Source organism: Salmo salar, chromosome 01 (assembly GCF_965601325.2).
Source record: "Salmo salar chromosome 01, fSalSal1, whole genome shotgun sequence".
In the NCBI taxonomy this organism is placed as follows: Eukaryota; Metazoa; Chordata; class Actinopteri; order Salmoniformes; family Salmonidae; genus Salmo; species Salmo salar.
The window spans coordinates 100,048,683-100,067,017 of NC_138291.1; the positions used below are offsets into that span (position 1 = coordinate 100,048,683).

The 18,335-nt window shown below is 41.4% G+C and overlaps 1 protein-coding gene across 1 annotated transcript in view; it reads right to left on the bottom strand.

The window, feature by feature from the left end:
- Positions 1-605: 605 nt before the first annotated feature.
- The window catches only part of LOC106610997 (integrin alpha-9), a 161,202-nt gene continuing 143,472 nt past the window's right edge, over positions 606-18,335 (bottom strand). The window contains exons 27-28 of the mRNA XM_082978367.1: positions 13,466-13,585; positions 606-8,326 (exon numbers count right to left, since the gene is read on the bottom strand). Of these exons, the coding sequence (XP_082834493.1) occupies positions 8,225-8,326; positions 13,466-13,585 (222 nt within the window). The 3' untranslated portion in view covers positions 606-8,224. The remainder of the gene's footprint in view (positions 8,327-13,465; positions 13,586-18,335) is intronic.

An 18,335-nucleotide genomic window follows, 5' to 3' on the forward strand; every position in this document is an offset into this window, starting at 1 on the left:
GGCCCCCTCTAGCTGAGTGAACTGCTCTGGTCCCTCCGGCCCCCTCTAGCTGAGTGAACTGCTCTGGTCCCTCCGGCCCCCTCTAGCTGAGTGATGGCCATGAGGTTAGTAATGTTAAATGAAGCTATATTTACAAATGAGACAGATTGCCCATCATGTTGATTTGTTTTTATTTGCAGCAGTTTAAACAAAATAATAACTAGGTCTCCTTACAAACATCTTCAAAGTAAGCATTTCATTTTCTTAACAAGAGAACAATGAAAGCTTTCTGGTTCAGCTCTGCTAACTTGCATCATGTAGCAATACTACTTCATTAAAATGCTGGCATTTTTAAAATAAATTAAATATTGAATATACCTGTGAGGATGACAGCTCTATCTGCAACGGTGTTGCAGCATGTTGCTGTAGTCTGGTTGTCTCAACTCACATGAATTATTTACACGTAACTGAGTGAAGAGCCATGTGCTTGATGTGCCAGTCTTTCATGGCAACCAGTATCAGCTGACGTTTCCCACTTCTCATTTTGACTGTGTGAGAAAAGACTGCTAGTGGTCTGCCACCAGAGGGTACCATACACCACAAAAAAGCAATCCGCTGCAGCAATGTCAAACTGGGAGAACATTTATTGATTAAAAAAAGAGAGAAAAACCACAGTTTTCATTTCAAATTTATCAACAGATAAATATAAAACTTGAAGACGAGTTTAAACATCAAACATATAGACAGTAGTTTATCTAATACAGCATACTAATGTGTGATAAAGGTGAAACAGAAATAAAAAACTAAACCGTCACAAATACAACCCAACAGTGGTTACCTCTGCTAATATGAATAGATAACTATATCAGGTGCAGAGGAGACGGTGAATGTGTACAGTATTTGCCATGCCAGTGAAAGAAAGGAGTGACATTAAAATATAGGGTGTATTTCTAACAAATCAATCAATCAACCAATCAAAGATCAATGCAGCATGATTGATAAAGACCTAAGCCATCATAGTGAGCACAGTAAAGTGTTTTAGCCTTTTAGTCAGGTAACAGAGCACTGCACAAGCTGGCTTTCAAAAGCTATACTTAATTTTGGGCTCTACTCAATCTGTGGAAGTTCAGCCTTCCCGCGTTGCGGCCCATTTATACTAGCAAGTAGCATCGCGCAGTGGAATATCGTAAGCCATTCACTTTCAATGGAATGAAGTGGAGTGGGCGGGAGGACCGCTGAGTGATGAGAGCATGGGCGAGGGAGCTGAAGTTTGGGAAAGCCAAACATTATTCAAATCCTCTGCGATATCGCAACATGAGTGACCAATCAAAGCTCACCATAGCTTCCACTCCTACTGGATTGGCTGACAATGGCTGTACCACTACATAGCTTGCTTGCAAGCTTGTTAGAACGCACATGAGGGCGAGGGTAGCGTGGCTAGGCAAGTGACGATTGTATAGTATAAATCCTCCGTTAGCTGAAACTGCATTCCCGGTAAACACTGCATATATTGACTCAATCGGAAACTACCTTTACATTTCTATGGCGCAATCTGTTAACGCTTCAGCGACACAGACTGAATGAGCCCTAGTTAGAGCGATGCTGAGACACATCTAATTTCATCACACAAAGGGCCCTCTGAACCTCCGACGACCGTTTATATATATGTGCCACTTATCTTTTTATACCCAGCACATGCTTAATTTGGGATTTCACATTCACAAACTCTTCAACACTTTCATAAGCACACAACCGGTAAGTCTAAAAACACAAACTGCCTTCAAAAAGTATTCACACCCCTTGACTTCTTGTTGTGTTACAAAGTGAGATTAAAATTGATTTGTCATTTTTTTGGTCAACGATATGCACACAACAATCTAATGCCAAAGTGGAAGAAAAATGATCAATTTTTTTTAATGGAAATAAAACACTAATATATCATGATTAGAAAAAAATGCATGAAATTAAATTAAATGTATGCATTCACTACTGTAAGTCGCTCTGGATAAGAGTGTCTGCTAAATGACTAAAATGTAAATGTAAATAGATAAGTATTCAACCATATGAGTCAATAAATGTTAGAATCACCTTTGGCAGCGATTACAGCTACAGCTGTGAGTCTTTTTGGGTAAGTCTTGAAGAGTTTTGCACACCTGGATTGTACAACATTTGCCCATTATTCTTTTAAAAATTCTTCAAGCTCAGTCAAGTTGGTTGTTGATCATTGCTAGACAGCTATTTTCAAGTATTGCCATAGATTTTCAAGCTGATTTAAGTCAAAACTCTAACTAGGCCACTCAGGAACATTCAATGTTGTCTTGGTAAGCAACTCCAGTGTATATTTGGCTTTGTGTTTTCGGTTATTGTCTTGCTGTCTGTTGGAACGCAGACTGAACCAGGTTTTCCTCTAGGATTTTGCCTGTGTTAAGTTCTATCACGTTTCTTTTTATCCTAAAAAAAAAACTCCTCAGTCCTTGCCGATGACAAGCATACCCATAACATGATGCAACCACCACTATGCTTGAAAATATGAAGAGTGGTACTCAGTGATGTGCTGTGTTGGATTTGCCCCAAACATAACGCTTTGTATTCAGGACCAAAGAAATAATGTATTCCCTGCATTTTTTGCAGTATTACTTTAATGCATTATTGCAAACAGGATAGATGTTTTGGAATATTTTTCTTCTGTACGAGCTTCCTTCTTTTCACTCCATCATGCAGGTTAGTATTGTGGAGTGACTACAATGTTGTTAATCCATCCTCAGTTTCCTCCTATCACAGCCATTAAACTCTGTAACTGTTTTAAAGTCACCATTGTCCTCATAGTGAAATCTTTAAGTGATCTTCTTCCTCTCCTGCAACTGAGTTAGGAAGGACGCCCTGCATCTTTGTAGTGACTGGGTGTATTGATACACCATCCAAAGTGTAATTAATAACTTCACCATGCTCAAAGGGATATTCAGTATCTGCTTTTATTTTTACCCATCTACCAATTGGTGCCCTTCTTTGCGAGGCATTGGAAAATCTCCTTGGTCTTTGTGGTTGAATCTGTGTTTGAAATTCACAGCTCGACTGAGGGACCTTACAGATAATTGTATGTGTGGGGTACAGAGATGAGGTAGTCATTCAATAATCATGTTAAACACTTATTACACACAGAGTGAGTCCATGCAACTAATTATGTGACTTGTTAAGAACATTTGTACTTCTGAACTTATTTAGGCTTGCCATAACAAAGGGGTTGAATACTTATTGCTGCAAGACATTTCAGCTTTTCATTTTTAATTAATTTGTAAAAATGTATTAAAACTAAATTCCACTGTGACATTATGGGGTATTGTGTATAGATAAGTGACACACAATCTACATTTTATCTATTTTAAATTCAGGCAACAAAATGTGGGAAAAGATCAAGGGGTGTGAATACTTTCTGAAGGCACTGTATCTCACAGCCAAACACATCTCACTTGTTCGCCAATTACATAATTCCATGTAAGAAAAGTTTTGGATTAAATTGGGTTTACTCCTATTATCAGATAACACAGATTCACTGTTTGAGAAAGAGACACTGGGGTTTACAGGGCTATGGGTCTCTTACAACTGATTAATGGACCATTTCTCAAGGCTACAATCCCAGATTGTAGTTCTCATTATATACCAGTACCACTCATCCCTCAGCTGTATACCCCAAACAAATGAATCCCAGATTGTAACTTTCTCGATATATACCAGTACCACTCATCCCTCAGCTGTATACCCCAAACAAATGAATCCCAGATTGTAACTTTCTCGATATATTCCAGTACCACTCATCCCTCAGCTGTATACCCCAAACAAATGAATCCCAGATTGTAACTTTCTCGATATATTCCAGTACCACTCATCCCTCAGCTGTATACCCCAAACAAATGAATCCCAGATTGTAACTTTCTCGATATATACCAGTACCACTCATCCCTCAGCTGTATACCCAAAACAAATGAATCCCAGATTGTAGTTCTCATTATATACCAGTACCACTCATCCCTCAGCTGTATACCCCAAACAAATGAATCCCAGATTGTAGTTCTCGTTATATACCAGTACCACTCATCCCTCAGCTGTATACCCCAAACAAATGTATCCCAGATTGTAGCTTTAATGGTGGTATTCTAGACTGTTCAGCCAGATCGGTTCTTATTCCTTACAGTACATTCCAACATGTTGACTTCAAAACAAGTTGTTCCCATAAGCCTTAAAGAGCTAGTAGTCTGTGCATGATGGAGTAGAGTGAAGCACATTCCCTACCTTGCTATTTATAGGGTATTAGTCAACGCTGTTTCTCTGCCATGGGGAGGGGCCTTTAGTAATGGGTGTAGGTACAGTAGGTATGCAATGCCCTGTGCCTCTAGTAATGGAATTGGTGTAGTTAGGTAGGTGTAGTTTACTCCAATCTTGGATATTCATCCTAGCCTAAATTCAAATTGAATTGTCCAGTTTCACTATTGTAAAATTGAAATGAAACAATAGTGAAATGGAACAATTTAGATCCAGGCTATGTTCACCCGGCCAGATATGTTTGTATTGCTCTAGCCTGGTCCCAGATCTGTTTGTGCTGTATAGCCAACTCCTATTCGGTCACTGTCATGTTTGGCTTTATAATCACCATATGATTCTACATTGAGAATCATAAAAACATGTTTACTGAAATTGAAAACCTTTTTGAAAGAGGCTAAGCTTGTGATTGATCATCTGCATACCTGAGCAATAGTTACTTGCCAAAACAGCTTTTGACACTTGATTCTCATAGAATATAGCCTATATTGCACTTTTTCTTTACACATTTCTAGTAGCTTCCACAGATTGGTGGGATGTGTGTAAAAATACACATTTTAAATGTCAATCAAACTGTTCTAACTAGCATCTAATGTATGGCCCTATACCATTACATTATATTACAATGTAACTACAATTTTGTTACTACAGTTATTACTGTTTAGTTACATAGGTATAACCGCAATTTAAAGGTACAATGTTAGCTTTTCTACTCATCTCTGCCCCTAGTTCATATGATAGAATACATTTTAAACATTTTGTTGGAAAAGACCATGATTTGTGAAATGTTCCAGACTATCATCGTATTCATGGTTCTTCTCAGCTTAATTGCGACAAGTGGAATGCGTTATTGAGCTAAAAATGATTGTTAGTATATCTGTTTAAGCTATCTATCCACTATCTCCACGGCCTAACTCAGAGTACATTCAATACCATCAGTCTGAAAACACCACACTGTGAAATGTGGCAAATGAAGTGTAAATTATATTCTCTAGCTACAGTTGATGATGTCAACGGGTTGATGATGTCATGGTGTTGATGATGTCAATGGGTTGCTGGGTGGTGGATGAGGTGTGTTTCCTCTTTACTGTATAAAGCACTTTGAGGGCCTGGAAAAGCGTTAACTTATACAGTGCATTCTGTAAGAATTCAGACGCCTTGACTTTTTCCACATTTTGTTATGTTACAGCCTTATTCTAAAATGGATTAAATAGTTTTTTTGTTCCTCATCAATCTACACACAATATCCTATAATGACAAAGCATTTTTGCTAATTTATTAACAATAAAAACTGAAATATCACATTTACATAAGTATTCAGACCTTTTACACAGTACTTTGTTGAAGAACCTTTGGCAGCGATCACAGCCTCAAGTCTTCTTGGGTATGATGTTACAAGCGTGGCACACCTGTATTTGGGGAGTTTCTCCCCTTCTTCTCTGCAGATCCTCTCAAGCTCTGTCATGTTGGATGCGGACCGTCGCTGCACAGCTTTTTCAGATCTCTCCAGTGATGTTCGATCGGGTTCAAGTTCGGGCTCTGGCTGGGCCACTCAGGGACATTCAGAGACTTGTCAGAGTCCCGAAGCCACACCTGCGTTGTCTTGGCTGTGTGCTTAGGGTCATTGTCCTGTTGGATGGAGAACCTTCGCCCCAGTCTGAGGTCTTGAGCGGTCTGGAGAAGGTTTTCATCAAGAATCTCTCTGTACTTTGCTCCGTTCATCTTTCCCTCGATCCTGACTAATCTCCCAGTCCCTGCCGCTGAAAAACATCCGTACAGCATGATGCTGCCACCCCCATGCTTCACCGTAGGGATGGTGCCAGGTTTCCTCCAGCCGTGACGCTTGGCATTCAGGCCAGAGGGTTCAATCTTGATTTCATCAGACCAGAGAATCTTGTTTCTTATGGTCAGAGTCTTTAGGTACCTTTTGGCAAACTGTCATGCCCCTTTTACTGAAGAGTGGCTGACCACTCTACCGTAAATGCCTGATTGGAGTGCTGCAGAGATGATTGTCCTTCTGGAAGGTTGTCCCATCTCCACAAAGGAACTCTAGAGCTCTGTCAGAGTGACTATCGGGTACTTGGTCACCTCCCTGACCAAGGCCCTTCTCCCCCGATTGCTCAGTTTGGCCAGCTCTAGGAAGGGTCTTGGTGGTTACAAACTTCTTCCATTTAAGAATGATGGAGGCCACTGTGTTCTTGGAGACCTTCAATGCTGCAGAAATGTTTTGGTACCCTTCCCCAGATCTGTGCCTCGACACAATCCTGTCTCGGAGCTCTACAGACAATTCCTTCGACCTCATGGCTTGGTTTTTGCTCTGACATGTACTGTCAACTGTGGGACCTTATATAGACAGGTGTGTGCCTTTCCAAATCATGTCCAATCAATGTAATTTACCACAGCTGGACTCCAATGAAGTTGTAGAAACATCTCAAGGATGATCAATGGAAACAGGATGCACCTGAGCTCAACTTTGAGTCTCATAGCAAAGGGTCTGAATAATTATGTAATTAAGGTTTTTATTTTTAATACATTTGAAAACATTTCTAAAAACCTGTTTTCGCTTTGTCATTATAGGGTATTGTGTGTAGATTGCTGAGGATTTTATTATATTTAATCCATTTTGGAATAAGGCTGTAATGTAACAAAATGTGGAAAAAGTCAAGGGTCTGAATACTTTCCGAATGCACTGTATAATCAATTAAACATTTCATAGAGCTCTTTTGCTTGGTTATCAGCATTTGTTCATGACAGTGACAACTTCGATATGTGACAAAAAATATATCTCTCTTTATGGTGAATGGAAGGTCTACACAGAGAAATATAATTTTGACTTGAATGGGAATGTCTGCTCCTGTAATTGTATTTCTGTGGGCCTTCATAGGACTTGCTTGGCTGGTTGCCCATATAGCTATCTATCTAAGGGAGAGGGAGATGTGTGAGATATTAAAGAGATATTTGTGAGCAGGAAACAGTACAGAACTAAAAGACACAATCTTTCACACTCCAGAAAATCCACATCTCACGATACTGGATAATATACAAAATTACTCATTTACTATACATTACATGCTGTATCTTTGGCCTGGAACCTAAAGGAAAGACGCTGAAACATAGCATCAACTCGGACATCAGTGCTTTAAAGAAAAACATATAGATATGCTTACATTAGACTTAAAAACTCGAACCAACCATTTCGCAAAACCCCAATTTAATACAATATGGCTTTAATATGTATAAAAATAAATGTTCACTACTATTAAAACAGAGCCCTGAGGGTTTTTGTTGTCCCGTCCCATAATATCCGCGTCATTGTCCACATCCTGTCCAAGGACGTCTATCTCCTTGAGTGTATTCAGTGACGTGAAACACTCAGAACGTTGCAGATAGAAATAGAATGTTTAGAGCTAACGCATCATGTCTGTTCTGAACAATATATTTCTAACTGAATGTTCTGGAACATTACAGCATCCTGAACAGGCCCGTTGTTTCTTTAACAGTTCCATTTTGTTTATTTCCGTTGGCAGGAAGTTACCTCCATAGGGACTAATTGAATTCTATTGCGAGTGTTGTATTAATTTGACACCAAACGGAAGAAAACAGACAAACAGGAATGGGATCCTAGTCCAATAAGAAACGCTAATTTCCAATTTCCATTGCACTGAATTAGGGTCCTAATGAATCTGACCCTAGCGAGTGACACCAACCTCCACCTCAGATGTCTGTCTGTTAGTTCCCTCGATCCCCAGTCTCCCACCCACAAAAAAAGTCTCCCTCCAAAAAATCCAGAGACCATTTATTTCTCTTCCACATATGGAAGATTGAAGGGCCCTTATTCCTGATTGGCTGGCTGTGGTGAAAGCCCTCAGCTCATTGGATCCTCCATTGACCCAATCCCCACACCCTGTGCTCTCATTGGCTTCTCTGTCACTCAGTGGTTCTTTTCCACCCAATCCCAGCTCTCGTCAGCTCTGTCCTTCCTGTTTTTCTCGGCCTCGATGATCTCCCGGTAGCGCCGGCGGAAGAAACCCATCTGGGAGAGGGGAATGAGAAAAGGAGGAGAGAATAGGATGATAAGGAGAGGGGGAGAGAAGAAAAACACTTGTTGTTAGCTCCGGCTCAGTGGTTAACGAGGTGGACCTATGACCAGATGTTTGACCTGTTAAGATTGAGGATTACCTCTGCTCATATGGGCAACAATGGTCAACAGTGGCTTAAATCTCAGGTGCAATGGTTAGGGAGTGAGATGGACCTTTGACCCCTGTCAGCTGTTCTTAGGGTCAGTGGCTTCATATATCATTTTTGTATTTATTATATAGGACAGTGAGACTGAGGGTTTGCTAGCAGTGGGTCAGATTCGAACCCTCGCTTGGACTGGTGCATGTATTCCTGAGGCAGCAACTTTGACCACTAGACCATCCGGGCAACGCAGTCAGTTGTTCTAAGGGCCAATGGGAAGGAGCTGAACCTATGTGAGATGGACCTATGGCCAGATGTTTGACCTGTTAAGATTTACTAGTCTCTATTATACTGGCCATCAGGCAGAAACCACCAGGTTAGAACCATGTGGAATGAAGGTTTCCCTGGCTGGAGATGCTGTTGAGAGCCTTTGCTCTGGTCTCAGCTTATGTGGAATGAAGGCTTCCCTGGCTGGAAAAGCTGTTGAGAGCCTTTGTTCCATTAGGAGCTCAAAGTGAGCTTCCGGGCTCTGCTCTTGTGGTGACACTAGTTGGGCTGTCTTTGTTGTGCACCAAGTTTAAAATGTTGTTTTATGTAGTTTCTACTATTCTAAATGTTTTATTTGATGAAGTGATGGTTGCGTGGTATTGTCATGGTATTGTGGTATTGTCATGGTATTGTGGTATTGTCATGGTTGCGTGGTATTGTCATGGTTGCGTGGTATTGTTATGGTTGTGTGGTATTGTCATGGTTGCGTGGTATTGTCATGGTTATGTGGTATTGTCATGGTTGCGTGGTATTGTCATGGTTATGTGGTATTGTCATGGTTGCGTGGTATTGTCATGGTATTGTGGTATTGTCATGGTTGCGTGGTATTGTCATGGTTATGTGGTATTGTCATGTTTGCGTGGTATTGTCATGGTTGCGTGGTACTATCATTGTTGTGCGGTTGGTATGCTGTCTAGTTTTTGTTGTTTCTCAAATCCCCTCAGGGATAAATCACATATTTAAAAAGAAATGTTTTTATTTCATGTAATATAAAAAGGAATGGTAAGAATACACTGGCTACACATAGCCTCTGTTCATGCTATGTGCCTTAGTGGTCAACAGACTGAAGAATATAATTTGCTTTTTCCAGAAACATTCACCAGTTGAAAATCAAAAGGAAAAGTGATACCACAAGGGGATTACCAACACCACCTGTGGTGTTTTGGAATGCCTGAAGCGATCCTGCTACTTATTTTTCTTCAAAAAACGTTGACCAGTCTTGAACTGGATTCTGCACTCCGTGACAATACACTGAGTGTCCAAACCATTAGGAACACCTTATCTTTCCATGACATAGACTGACCAGGTGAAAGCTATGATCCCTTATTGATGTTACTTGTTAAATCCACTTCAGTCAGTGTAGAGGAAGGGTTGGAGACAGGTTAAATAAGGATTTTTAAGCCTTGAGACAACTGGGACATGGATTGTGTATGTGTGCCATCCAGAGGGTGAATTGGCAAGAAAAAATATTAAAGTGCCTTTCAACAGGGTATGGTAGTAGGTGCCAGGCGCACCAGTGTGTCAAGAACTGCAATGCAGCTGGGTTTTTCACGCTCAACAGTTTCCTGTGTGTATCAAGAATGGTCCACTACCCAAAGGACATCCAGCCAACTTGACACAACTGTGGGAAGCATTGGGCAAGCATCCCTGTGGAATGCTTTCGACACCTTGTAGAGTCCTGGCCCCGACTCAATAGTAGGAAGGTGTTCCTAAGGTTTTGTACACTCAGTGTATAGTTTGTATAAGGAAAATATAGAAATTCAGTAAACGTCAGCTAGATAGACAGATGAATAGATAGACATCAACAGATCCATGGTGTGTATCTAAACATAGAGATGACGCTACTGTGAGAAAACACTAAGGGTCAGCTCAGCGAAAAGACAACAAAAGAGATCTCTCTCTCTCTCTGATTCAGACAGGCTGTGTCCCAAATGGCACCCTATTCACAACATTGTGCACTACTTCTGATTAGAGCCCTCAGAGTCCTGGTAAAAAGTAACACACTATATATGGAATAGGGTGCCATTTGAGACACAGCCTGTTTTTTTCCCCCGCAGGAATTTGCTCAAAGAGGAAATAGTGGACATGTGCAGCTCTTGTACGTGGGGTTTACTTTGGCAGAGTGCAAGGACTTGGAGAAAGGGAGGGCTGGTGTTACAAACACACACAGTATATTCCAGGAGCAACATTTCAGGGTTTAGTCGTGCTATTCCCAGTGGGAGTAGCAAACGAGGGAAAGAAAAAGAGTTTTGCGTATAGAGAAGTAAAGGGGTCTGGTCTATATAGAGAAGTAAAGGGGTCTGTATAGTGAAGTAAAGGGGTCTGTTCTGAATAGAGAAGTAAAGGGGTCTGGTCTGTATAGAGAAGTAAAGGGGTCTGGTCTGTATAGAGAAGTAAAGGGGTCTGGTCTGTATAGAGAAGTAAAGGGGTCTGGTCTGTATAGGGAAGTAAAGGGGTCTGGTCTGTATAGAGAAGGGATCTGGTCTGTATAGAGAAGTAAAGGGGTCTGGTCTGTATAGGGAAGTAAAGGGGTCTGGTCTGTATAGAGAAGTAAAGGGATCTGGTCTGTATAGAGAAGTAAAGGGGTCTGGTCTGTATAGAGAAGGGATCTGGTCTGTATAGAGAAGTAAAGGGGTCTGGTCTGTATAGAGAAGTAAAGGGGTCTGGTCTGTATAGAGAAGTAAAGGGGTCTGGTCTGTATAGGGAAGTAAAGGGGTCTGGTCTGTATAGAGAAGTAAAGGGGTCTGGTCTGTATAGAGAAGTAAAGGGGTCTGGTCTGTATAGAGAAGTAAAGGGGTCTGGTCTGTATAGGGAAGTAAAGGGGTCTGGTCTGTATAGAGAAGGGATCTGGTCTGTATAGAGAAGTAAAGGGATCTGGTCTGTATAGAGAAGTAAAGGGGTCTGGTCTGTATAGAGAAGTAAAGGGGTCTGGTCTGTATAGGGAAGTAAAGGGGTCTGGTCTGTATAGAGAAGGGATCTGGTCTGTATAGAGAAGTAAAGGGATCTGGTCTGTATAGAGAAGTAAAGGGGTCTGGTCTGTATAGAGAAGTAAAGGGGTCTGGTCTGTATAGGGAAGTAAAGGGGTCTGGTCTGTATAGAGAAGGGATCTGGTCTGTATAGAGAAGTAAAGGGATCTGGTCTGTATAGAGAAGTAAAGGGGTCTGGTCTGTATAGAGAAGTAAAGGGGTCTGGTCTGTATAGGGAAGTAAAGGGGTCTGGTCATCAATTGGGGGCCATTTCCCCTCCAAGATCTTTCTTTCATGTGTGTGGTATGGTGTGTGTGTGTGTGTGGTATGCATGGTCAGTGTACATTTTTGTGACGTCCATGTTGTTCCTTGTGTGGTTGTTAAAGACTATCCAAGAGCACATCCCCTATGACTGACTGACTGCATGTCACTCTAATCCAAGACAAGCATTTCACAACTGAACCAATCCCTGGGACCTGGAAAATGTAGCACTGACAAATGCTTGATGGCTGAAGTGTGTCCATTGTGACTGCTGATGATAAATCAAAGTCATACTTTATTTGCGAGTGCTGACTGTCTTTTTCAGTAGAAATGTAGCACTGTCACAGACTAAACAATAGGTTCAGAGATGCTCAATACAAATTGCCCAATGTGACTAGTTGTTAACAAGTTAATGTGTTAGCTTGGGGCAAACATGTTCCTCTGACAATACGCCAAACATCATTAGACAATCGCGGTGTCATTACACAATACCACAACACTGTTGGGTTCTGAGAATAGGAAATATAGTTATTCATGTCACTGAGGGAGAGAGGGTAATGTATAATGTTTACATTTTGTCAAGATGTGTTATTGTTAGCCATCAGGGATCCTCTGGGAGGAGAAGAGACACAGTCTGGTACCAGTCACCATGACAGCTGTGACTTGGGGAGGAGTGAGCACTTTGGGGCAGAAGTCAGGTCAGATAAAGTGAGGAAGAACAGATATCACTAAGGTTCTGTCTAGCAACTGAGATGCATTGGCTGTTCAGATGTGTAGGAGGAGACTTAGCATAGGGGAAAGGGTTAAATATCAGTGCTGGTGTGAATATGTTTTTTTGTCGAGCTTTCATAGTGTCGAGTTCTTACTCTGATAATTAGAACCTAACAACACAAACTACAGCAATTAAAGATAGTGGCATTAAGTGGTGAGGAAAGATTAGAGATAGTTATGAGAGAAGAAACGGGTTACAGTGTAATGAACAGTTAGAGGGGAGGTGTTCTAGGCTATAGTCTAATGTCCAGTTACAGTAGAGGGGAGGTGTTCTAGGCTATAGTCTAATGACCATTTACAGTAGAGGGGAGGTGTTCTAGGCTATAGTCTAATGTCCAGTTACAGTAGAGGGGAGGTGTTCTAGGCTATAGTCTAATGACCAGTTACAGTAGAGGGGAGGTGTTCTAGGCTATAGTCTAATGTCCAGTTACAGTAGAGGGGAGGTGTTCTAGGCTATAGTCTAATGACCAGTTACAGTAGAGGAGAGGTGTTCTAGGCTATAGTCTAATGACCAGTTACAGTAGAGGGGAGGTGTTCTAGGCTATAGTCTACCAACAATATGAGGAACAAAAACATGGACCTCCCAATAACAAGGAAATTACATGGTATAGTCCACACTATTTGCTGTACTGTGTTTATTATTCTATTTTAAATGTATTTATTTATTCCTTAATTTAAATAGGCAAGTCAGTTAAGAACACATTCTTATTTTCAATGACGGCCTAGTAACAGTGGGTTAACTGCCTTGTTCAGGGGCAGAATGACAGATTTTTACCTTGTCAGCTCAGGGATTCGATCTTGCAACCTTTCAGTTACCAGTCCAACGCTCTAACCATGAGTGAGTGAGTGAGTGAGTGAGTGAGTGAGTGAGTGAGTGAGTGTGTGAGTGTGTGAGAGTGTGTGTGTGTGTGTGTGTGTGTGTGTGTGTGTGTGTGTGTGTGTGTTACCTTCCAGAGCAGCACAGCCAGCAGTAGGAAGATGAGTATTCCCACCAGTAGGCTGATGGCAATGATCCAACCAACAACATAGCCTCTTGGCTCCTGGCTGTGGAGTGCCTCGAACACCAGCTGAAACACAATGGCAATACAGTCAAACGTAGCCTCAAACACAGAAACACCTAGAGACACACAGAAAACCACACAACCCCTTGGCTCGTGGCTGTGGAGCACCTGGAACACCAGCTAAAAGAACAAGATTACAGTCAAGCAAAAATATTTACACTAACACATTTAAAATAGTGTAAATTATTTCTGAGATATCAATCAAATGTATTTAGAAAGCCCTTTTTACATCAGCCGATGTCACAAAGTGCTATACAGAAACTCAGCCTAAAATCCCAAACAGCAAGCAATGCAGATGTAGGAGTATGGTGGCTAAGAAACACTCCCTAGAAAGGCAGGAACCTAGGAAGAAACCTAGAGAGGAACCAGGCTCTGAAGGGTGGCCAGTCCTCTTCTGGCTGTGCTGGGTCGAGACTATAACAGTACATGGCCAAGAGGTTCAAATGGTCATAGATGACCAGCAGGGTCAAATAATAATAATCACAGTGGTTGTAGAGGGTGCAACAGGTCAGCACCTCAGGAGTAAATATCAGTTGGCTTTTCATAGGCGATCATTCAGAGTTAGAGATAGCAGGTTCGGTAGAGAGAGATAGCACGTCCGGTGAATAGGTCAGAGTTCCATAGCCGCAGGCAGAACAGTTGAAACTGGAGCAGCAGCACGACCAGGTGGACTGGGGACAGCATGGAGTCATCAGGCCAGGTAGTTCTGAGGCATGGTCCTAGGGTATTACGCATACCTACTACTATCCTACATTTTCAGAGCAATGCAAATGTGAAAGACTGGAAATTCAAGGTAACAGCTGGAACACAAGATTCCATTGGAAACAGAGACATTCACACAGATTCACATCTAGGATTACATTCAAACACAGTGTGATACAGACTCACTCGAACCATGTCAGTGAGGGAAACAGATCAGAGCACAGGATTTATATGACCTCAACGTCCTGAACACTCACACACACACGAAGACCAGCAAGGACCTCAGACCCCTGAGCCACGGACTGTTCCCCCCGTTACAATCTAGAAGGCAGAGAAAGTACAGGTGTATCAAAGCTGGGACCGAGAGACTGAGAAACGGCTTCTATCTCCAGGCTGAGAAACGGCTACTATCTCCAGGCTGAGAAACGGCTACTATCTCCAGGCTGAGAAACGGCTACTATCTCCAGGCTGAGAAACGGCTACTATCTCCAGGCTGAGAAACGGCTACTATCTCCAGACTGAGAAACGGCTACTATCTCCAGACTGAGAAACGGCTACTATCTCCAGACTGAGAAACGGCTACTATCTCCAGACTGAGAAACGGCTACTATCTCCAGACTGAGAAACGGGTTCTATCTCCAGGCTGGTAAACAGCTTCGATCTGTGTCTGTTAATCATACACATTTGAAATGTATAGTTCTTTCATTGTACATGTGAACACATTTCAAAACATGAATTAAATCAATCCAACTATTGCAACATCATTCTAATCTTATATGGTCACAGATAATATTGACAGTATAAATTAAATTTCAAAATATTACATGAGAGTACTGTATAGTAAGCTCATAGTAAGTTAATTTATGAACCAACATACAGTCTGATCTCTTGCCTGCTTCCCATAACGTTAGTTCACAATGACCCACTAAATTATCAAATCAAAGTTTATTGGTCGCGTACACAGTTTTGCAGATGCTATCGCAGGTGCAGCGAAATGCTTATGTTTTTAGGTCCAACAGTGTATCTCTGACAAATCCTTAGTGGATTTAACCCTTCATAATGTACTGTAAGTACTGTAAGATAAGCTAAGTACTGTAAGATACACTAAGTACTGTAAATAATGTAAAATAAGCTAAGTACTGTAAGTACTATACAATAAGCTGAGTACTGTAAGATAAGCTAAGTACTGTAAGTGCTGTAATATAAGATAAGAACTGTAAGATAAGTACTGTAAGTACTATAAGTACTGTAAGCTAAGCACTGTAAAATAAGCTAAGTACTGTCGGATAACCCTAAGTACTGTAAAATAAGATAAGTACTGTAAGTACTATAAACTAAGCTGAGTACTGTAAGTACTGTAACATAAGCTAAGTACTGTTAGATAAGCTAAGTACTGTAAGTACTATAAGTACTGTAAGCTAAGCACTGTAAGCTAAGTACTGTAACATAAGCTAAGTACTGTCAGATACAACACTCCTTCCATGGCCTCCACAACTGCTTTTAAATGTTAGTAAAACTAAGTGAATGCTCTTCAACCGACTGCTGCCCGCACCCTCCCGCCTGACTAGCATCACTACTCTGGACGGTTCTGACCTAGAATATGTGGACAACTACAAATACCTAGGTGTCTGGTTAGACTGTAAACTCTCCTTCCAGACTCACATTAAGCATCTCCAATCCAAAATTAAATCTAGAATCGGCTTCCTATTTCGCAACAAAGCCTCCTTCACTCATGCCGCCAAACATACCCTCGTAAAACTTACTATCCTACTGATCCTTGACTTCAGCGATGTCATTTGCAAAATAGCCCCCAACACTCTACTCAGCAAACTGGGTGTAGTCTATCACAGCGCCATCCATTTTGTCACCAAAGCTCCATACACTACCCACCACTGCGACCTGTATGCTCTCGTTGGCTGGCCCTCACTCCATATCCGACGCCAAACCCACTGGCTCCAGGTCATCTATAAGTCTTTGCTAGGTAAAGCCCCGCCTTATCTCAGCTCACTGGTCACCATAGCAACACCCACCCGTAGCACGCGCTCCAGCAGGTATATTGCACTGGTCATCCCCAAAGCCAACACTTTCTTCAGCCGTCTTTCCTTCCACTTCTCTGCTGCCAATGACTGGAACAAATTGCAAAAATCTCTGAAGCTGGAGTCTTATATCTCCCTCTCTGACTTTAAGCATCAGCTGTCAGAGCAGCTTACCGATGACTGTACCCGTACACAGCCCATCTGTAAATATCACACCTAACTACCTCATCCCCATATTGTTATTTATCCTCTTGCTCTTTTGCACCCCAGTATCTCTACTTGCACATCATCATCTGCAGATCTATCACTCCAGTATTAATGCTAAATTGTCATTATTTCGCTTCTATGGCCTATTTATTGCCTACCTCCCTACTCTTCTACATTTGCCAACACTGTACATAGATTTTTCTTTTGTATTGTGTTATTTACTGTACTTTTGTTTATGTGTAACTCTGTGTTGTTGTTTTGTCGCACTGCTTTGCTTTATCTTGACCAGGTCGCAGTTGTAAATGAGAACTTGTTCTAAACTGGCCTACCTGGTTAAATAAAGGAGAAATAAAACATTTAAATAAAAGATAAGCTAAGTATTGTAAGTACTATAAACTAAGCTGAGTACTGTAAAATAAGCTAAGTACTGTAAAATAAGCTAAGTACTGTAATATAAGCTAAGTACTGTAAGATAATCCAAATACTGTCAGATAAGCAAAGTACTGTATGTACTGTAAGCTGAACACTGTAAGATGAGCTAAGTAATGTAAGTACTATAAGTACTGTAAGATAAGCTAAGTACTGTAAGTGCTGTAAGCTAAGCACTGTAAGTACTGTACAATAAGCTAAGTATCGTAAGCTAAGCTAAGTACTGTAAATAAGTACTGTAAGTAATGTAAGATAAGGTAAGTACTGTAAGCTAAGCTAAGTAAGGGGTGGCAGGCAGCCTAGTGGTTAGAGCGTTGGACTAGTAACCGAAAGGTTGGTGGATCGAATCCCCGAGCTGACAAGGTAAAAATCTGTCATTCTGCCCCTGAACAAGGCAGTTAACCCACTGCTCCTAGGCCATCATTGTAAATAAGAATTTGTTCTTAACTGACTTGCCTAGTTAAATAAAGTACTTTCAATACTGATGCAGGTCTGTCTGGGTTTGTGACAGATCTGGGTTCAAATACTATTTGAAATATTTTAAAACAAACAAAGATCTGTGCTTGATTGAGCTTGCCTGCCTCAATAGAATAGTCCCAAAACTGCAAAGCCCGCCCATCTGACAGTTTAGGCAGGCTAGAGCAAACTCTCACAGTATTGAAGAAACATCTCAAATATTATTATTTGTACTCAGGTCTGTGGGTCTGGGTTGTAGGTCAGGGTCTGGGCTGTGGGTCTGGGTTGTAGGTCAGGGTCTGGGTCTGGGTTGTGGGTCTGGGTTGTAGGTCAGGGTCTGGGCTGTGGGTCTGGGCTGGAAATCCCTCCTCCTAAGACATCAGGCACCCACAATAACACAGCATTCCAATATGGTGCATAGCAAAAAGGAATATGGAAGAATTACACCTCTTCAAACTGTAACATGTTTAGTTAAGAGTATGTGCGTGTGTGCATTGGAAGCATACAGTATGTTACATTCTGATCCGTTGTTTGACTGACTGACTCCAGCTGAGTTTGTGCTGAGCTATCAATATTGAACAAATGTTTACGGGTACTAAAACGTAAGGAACCATTTCAATCGAGTCAACGAGCTCATAACTCATACAGTAGATTATTTTTATTCTCCTATCATTTACCGGGCCTGTTTGCATGTCACGGGGGATAAACTATATCTTATCAGCTGATGATAAGTAGCAGGCTGGGAATTGAAAGAGAGCCTCGTTACAAACCAAGGCTACTGCACACCTAGGGACATCAGAGCTGCTGAGGGACCAGGGCTACTGAATTCACTAAAATCTCTAATGGTTTGAGGTAGTGAACTGACCAGACGCTCAGGGGGGTGGGAGGTGTTGCTGGGGAAAATTAAAGTGGTCACTAAGTGCTGG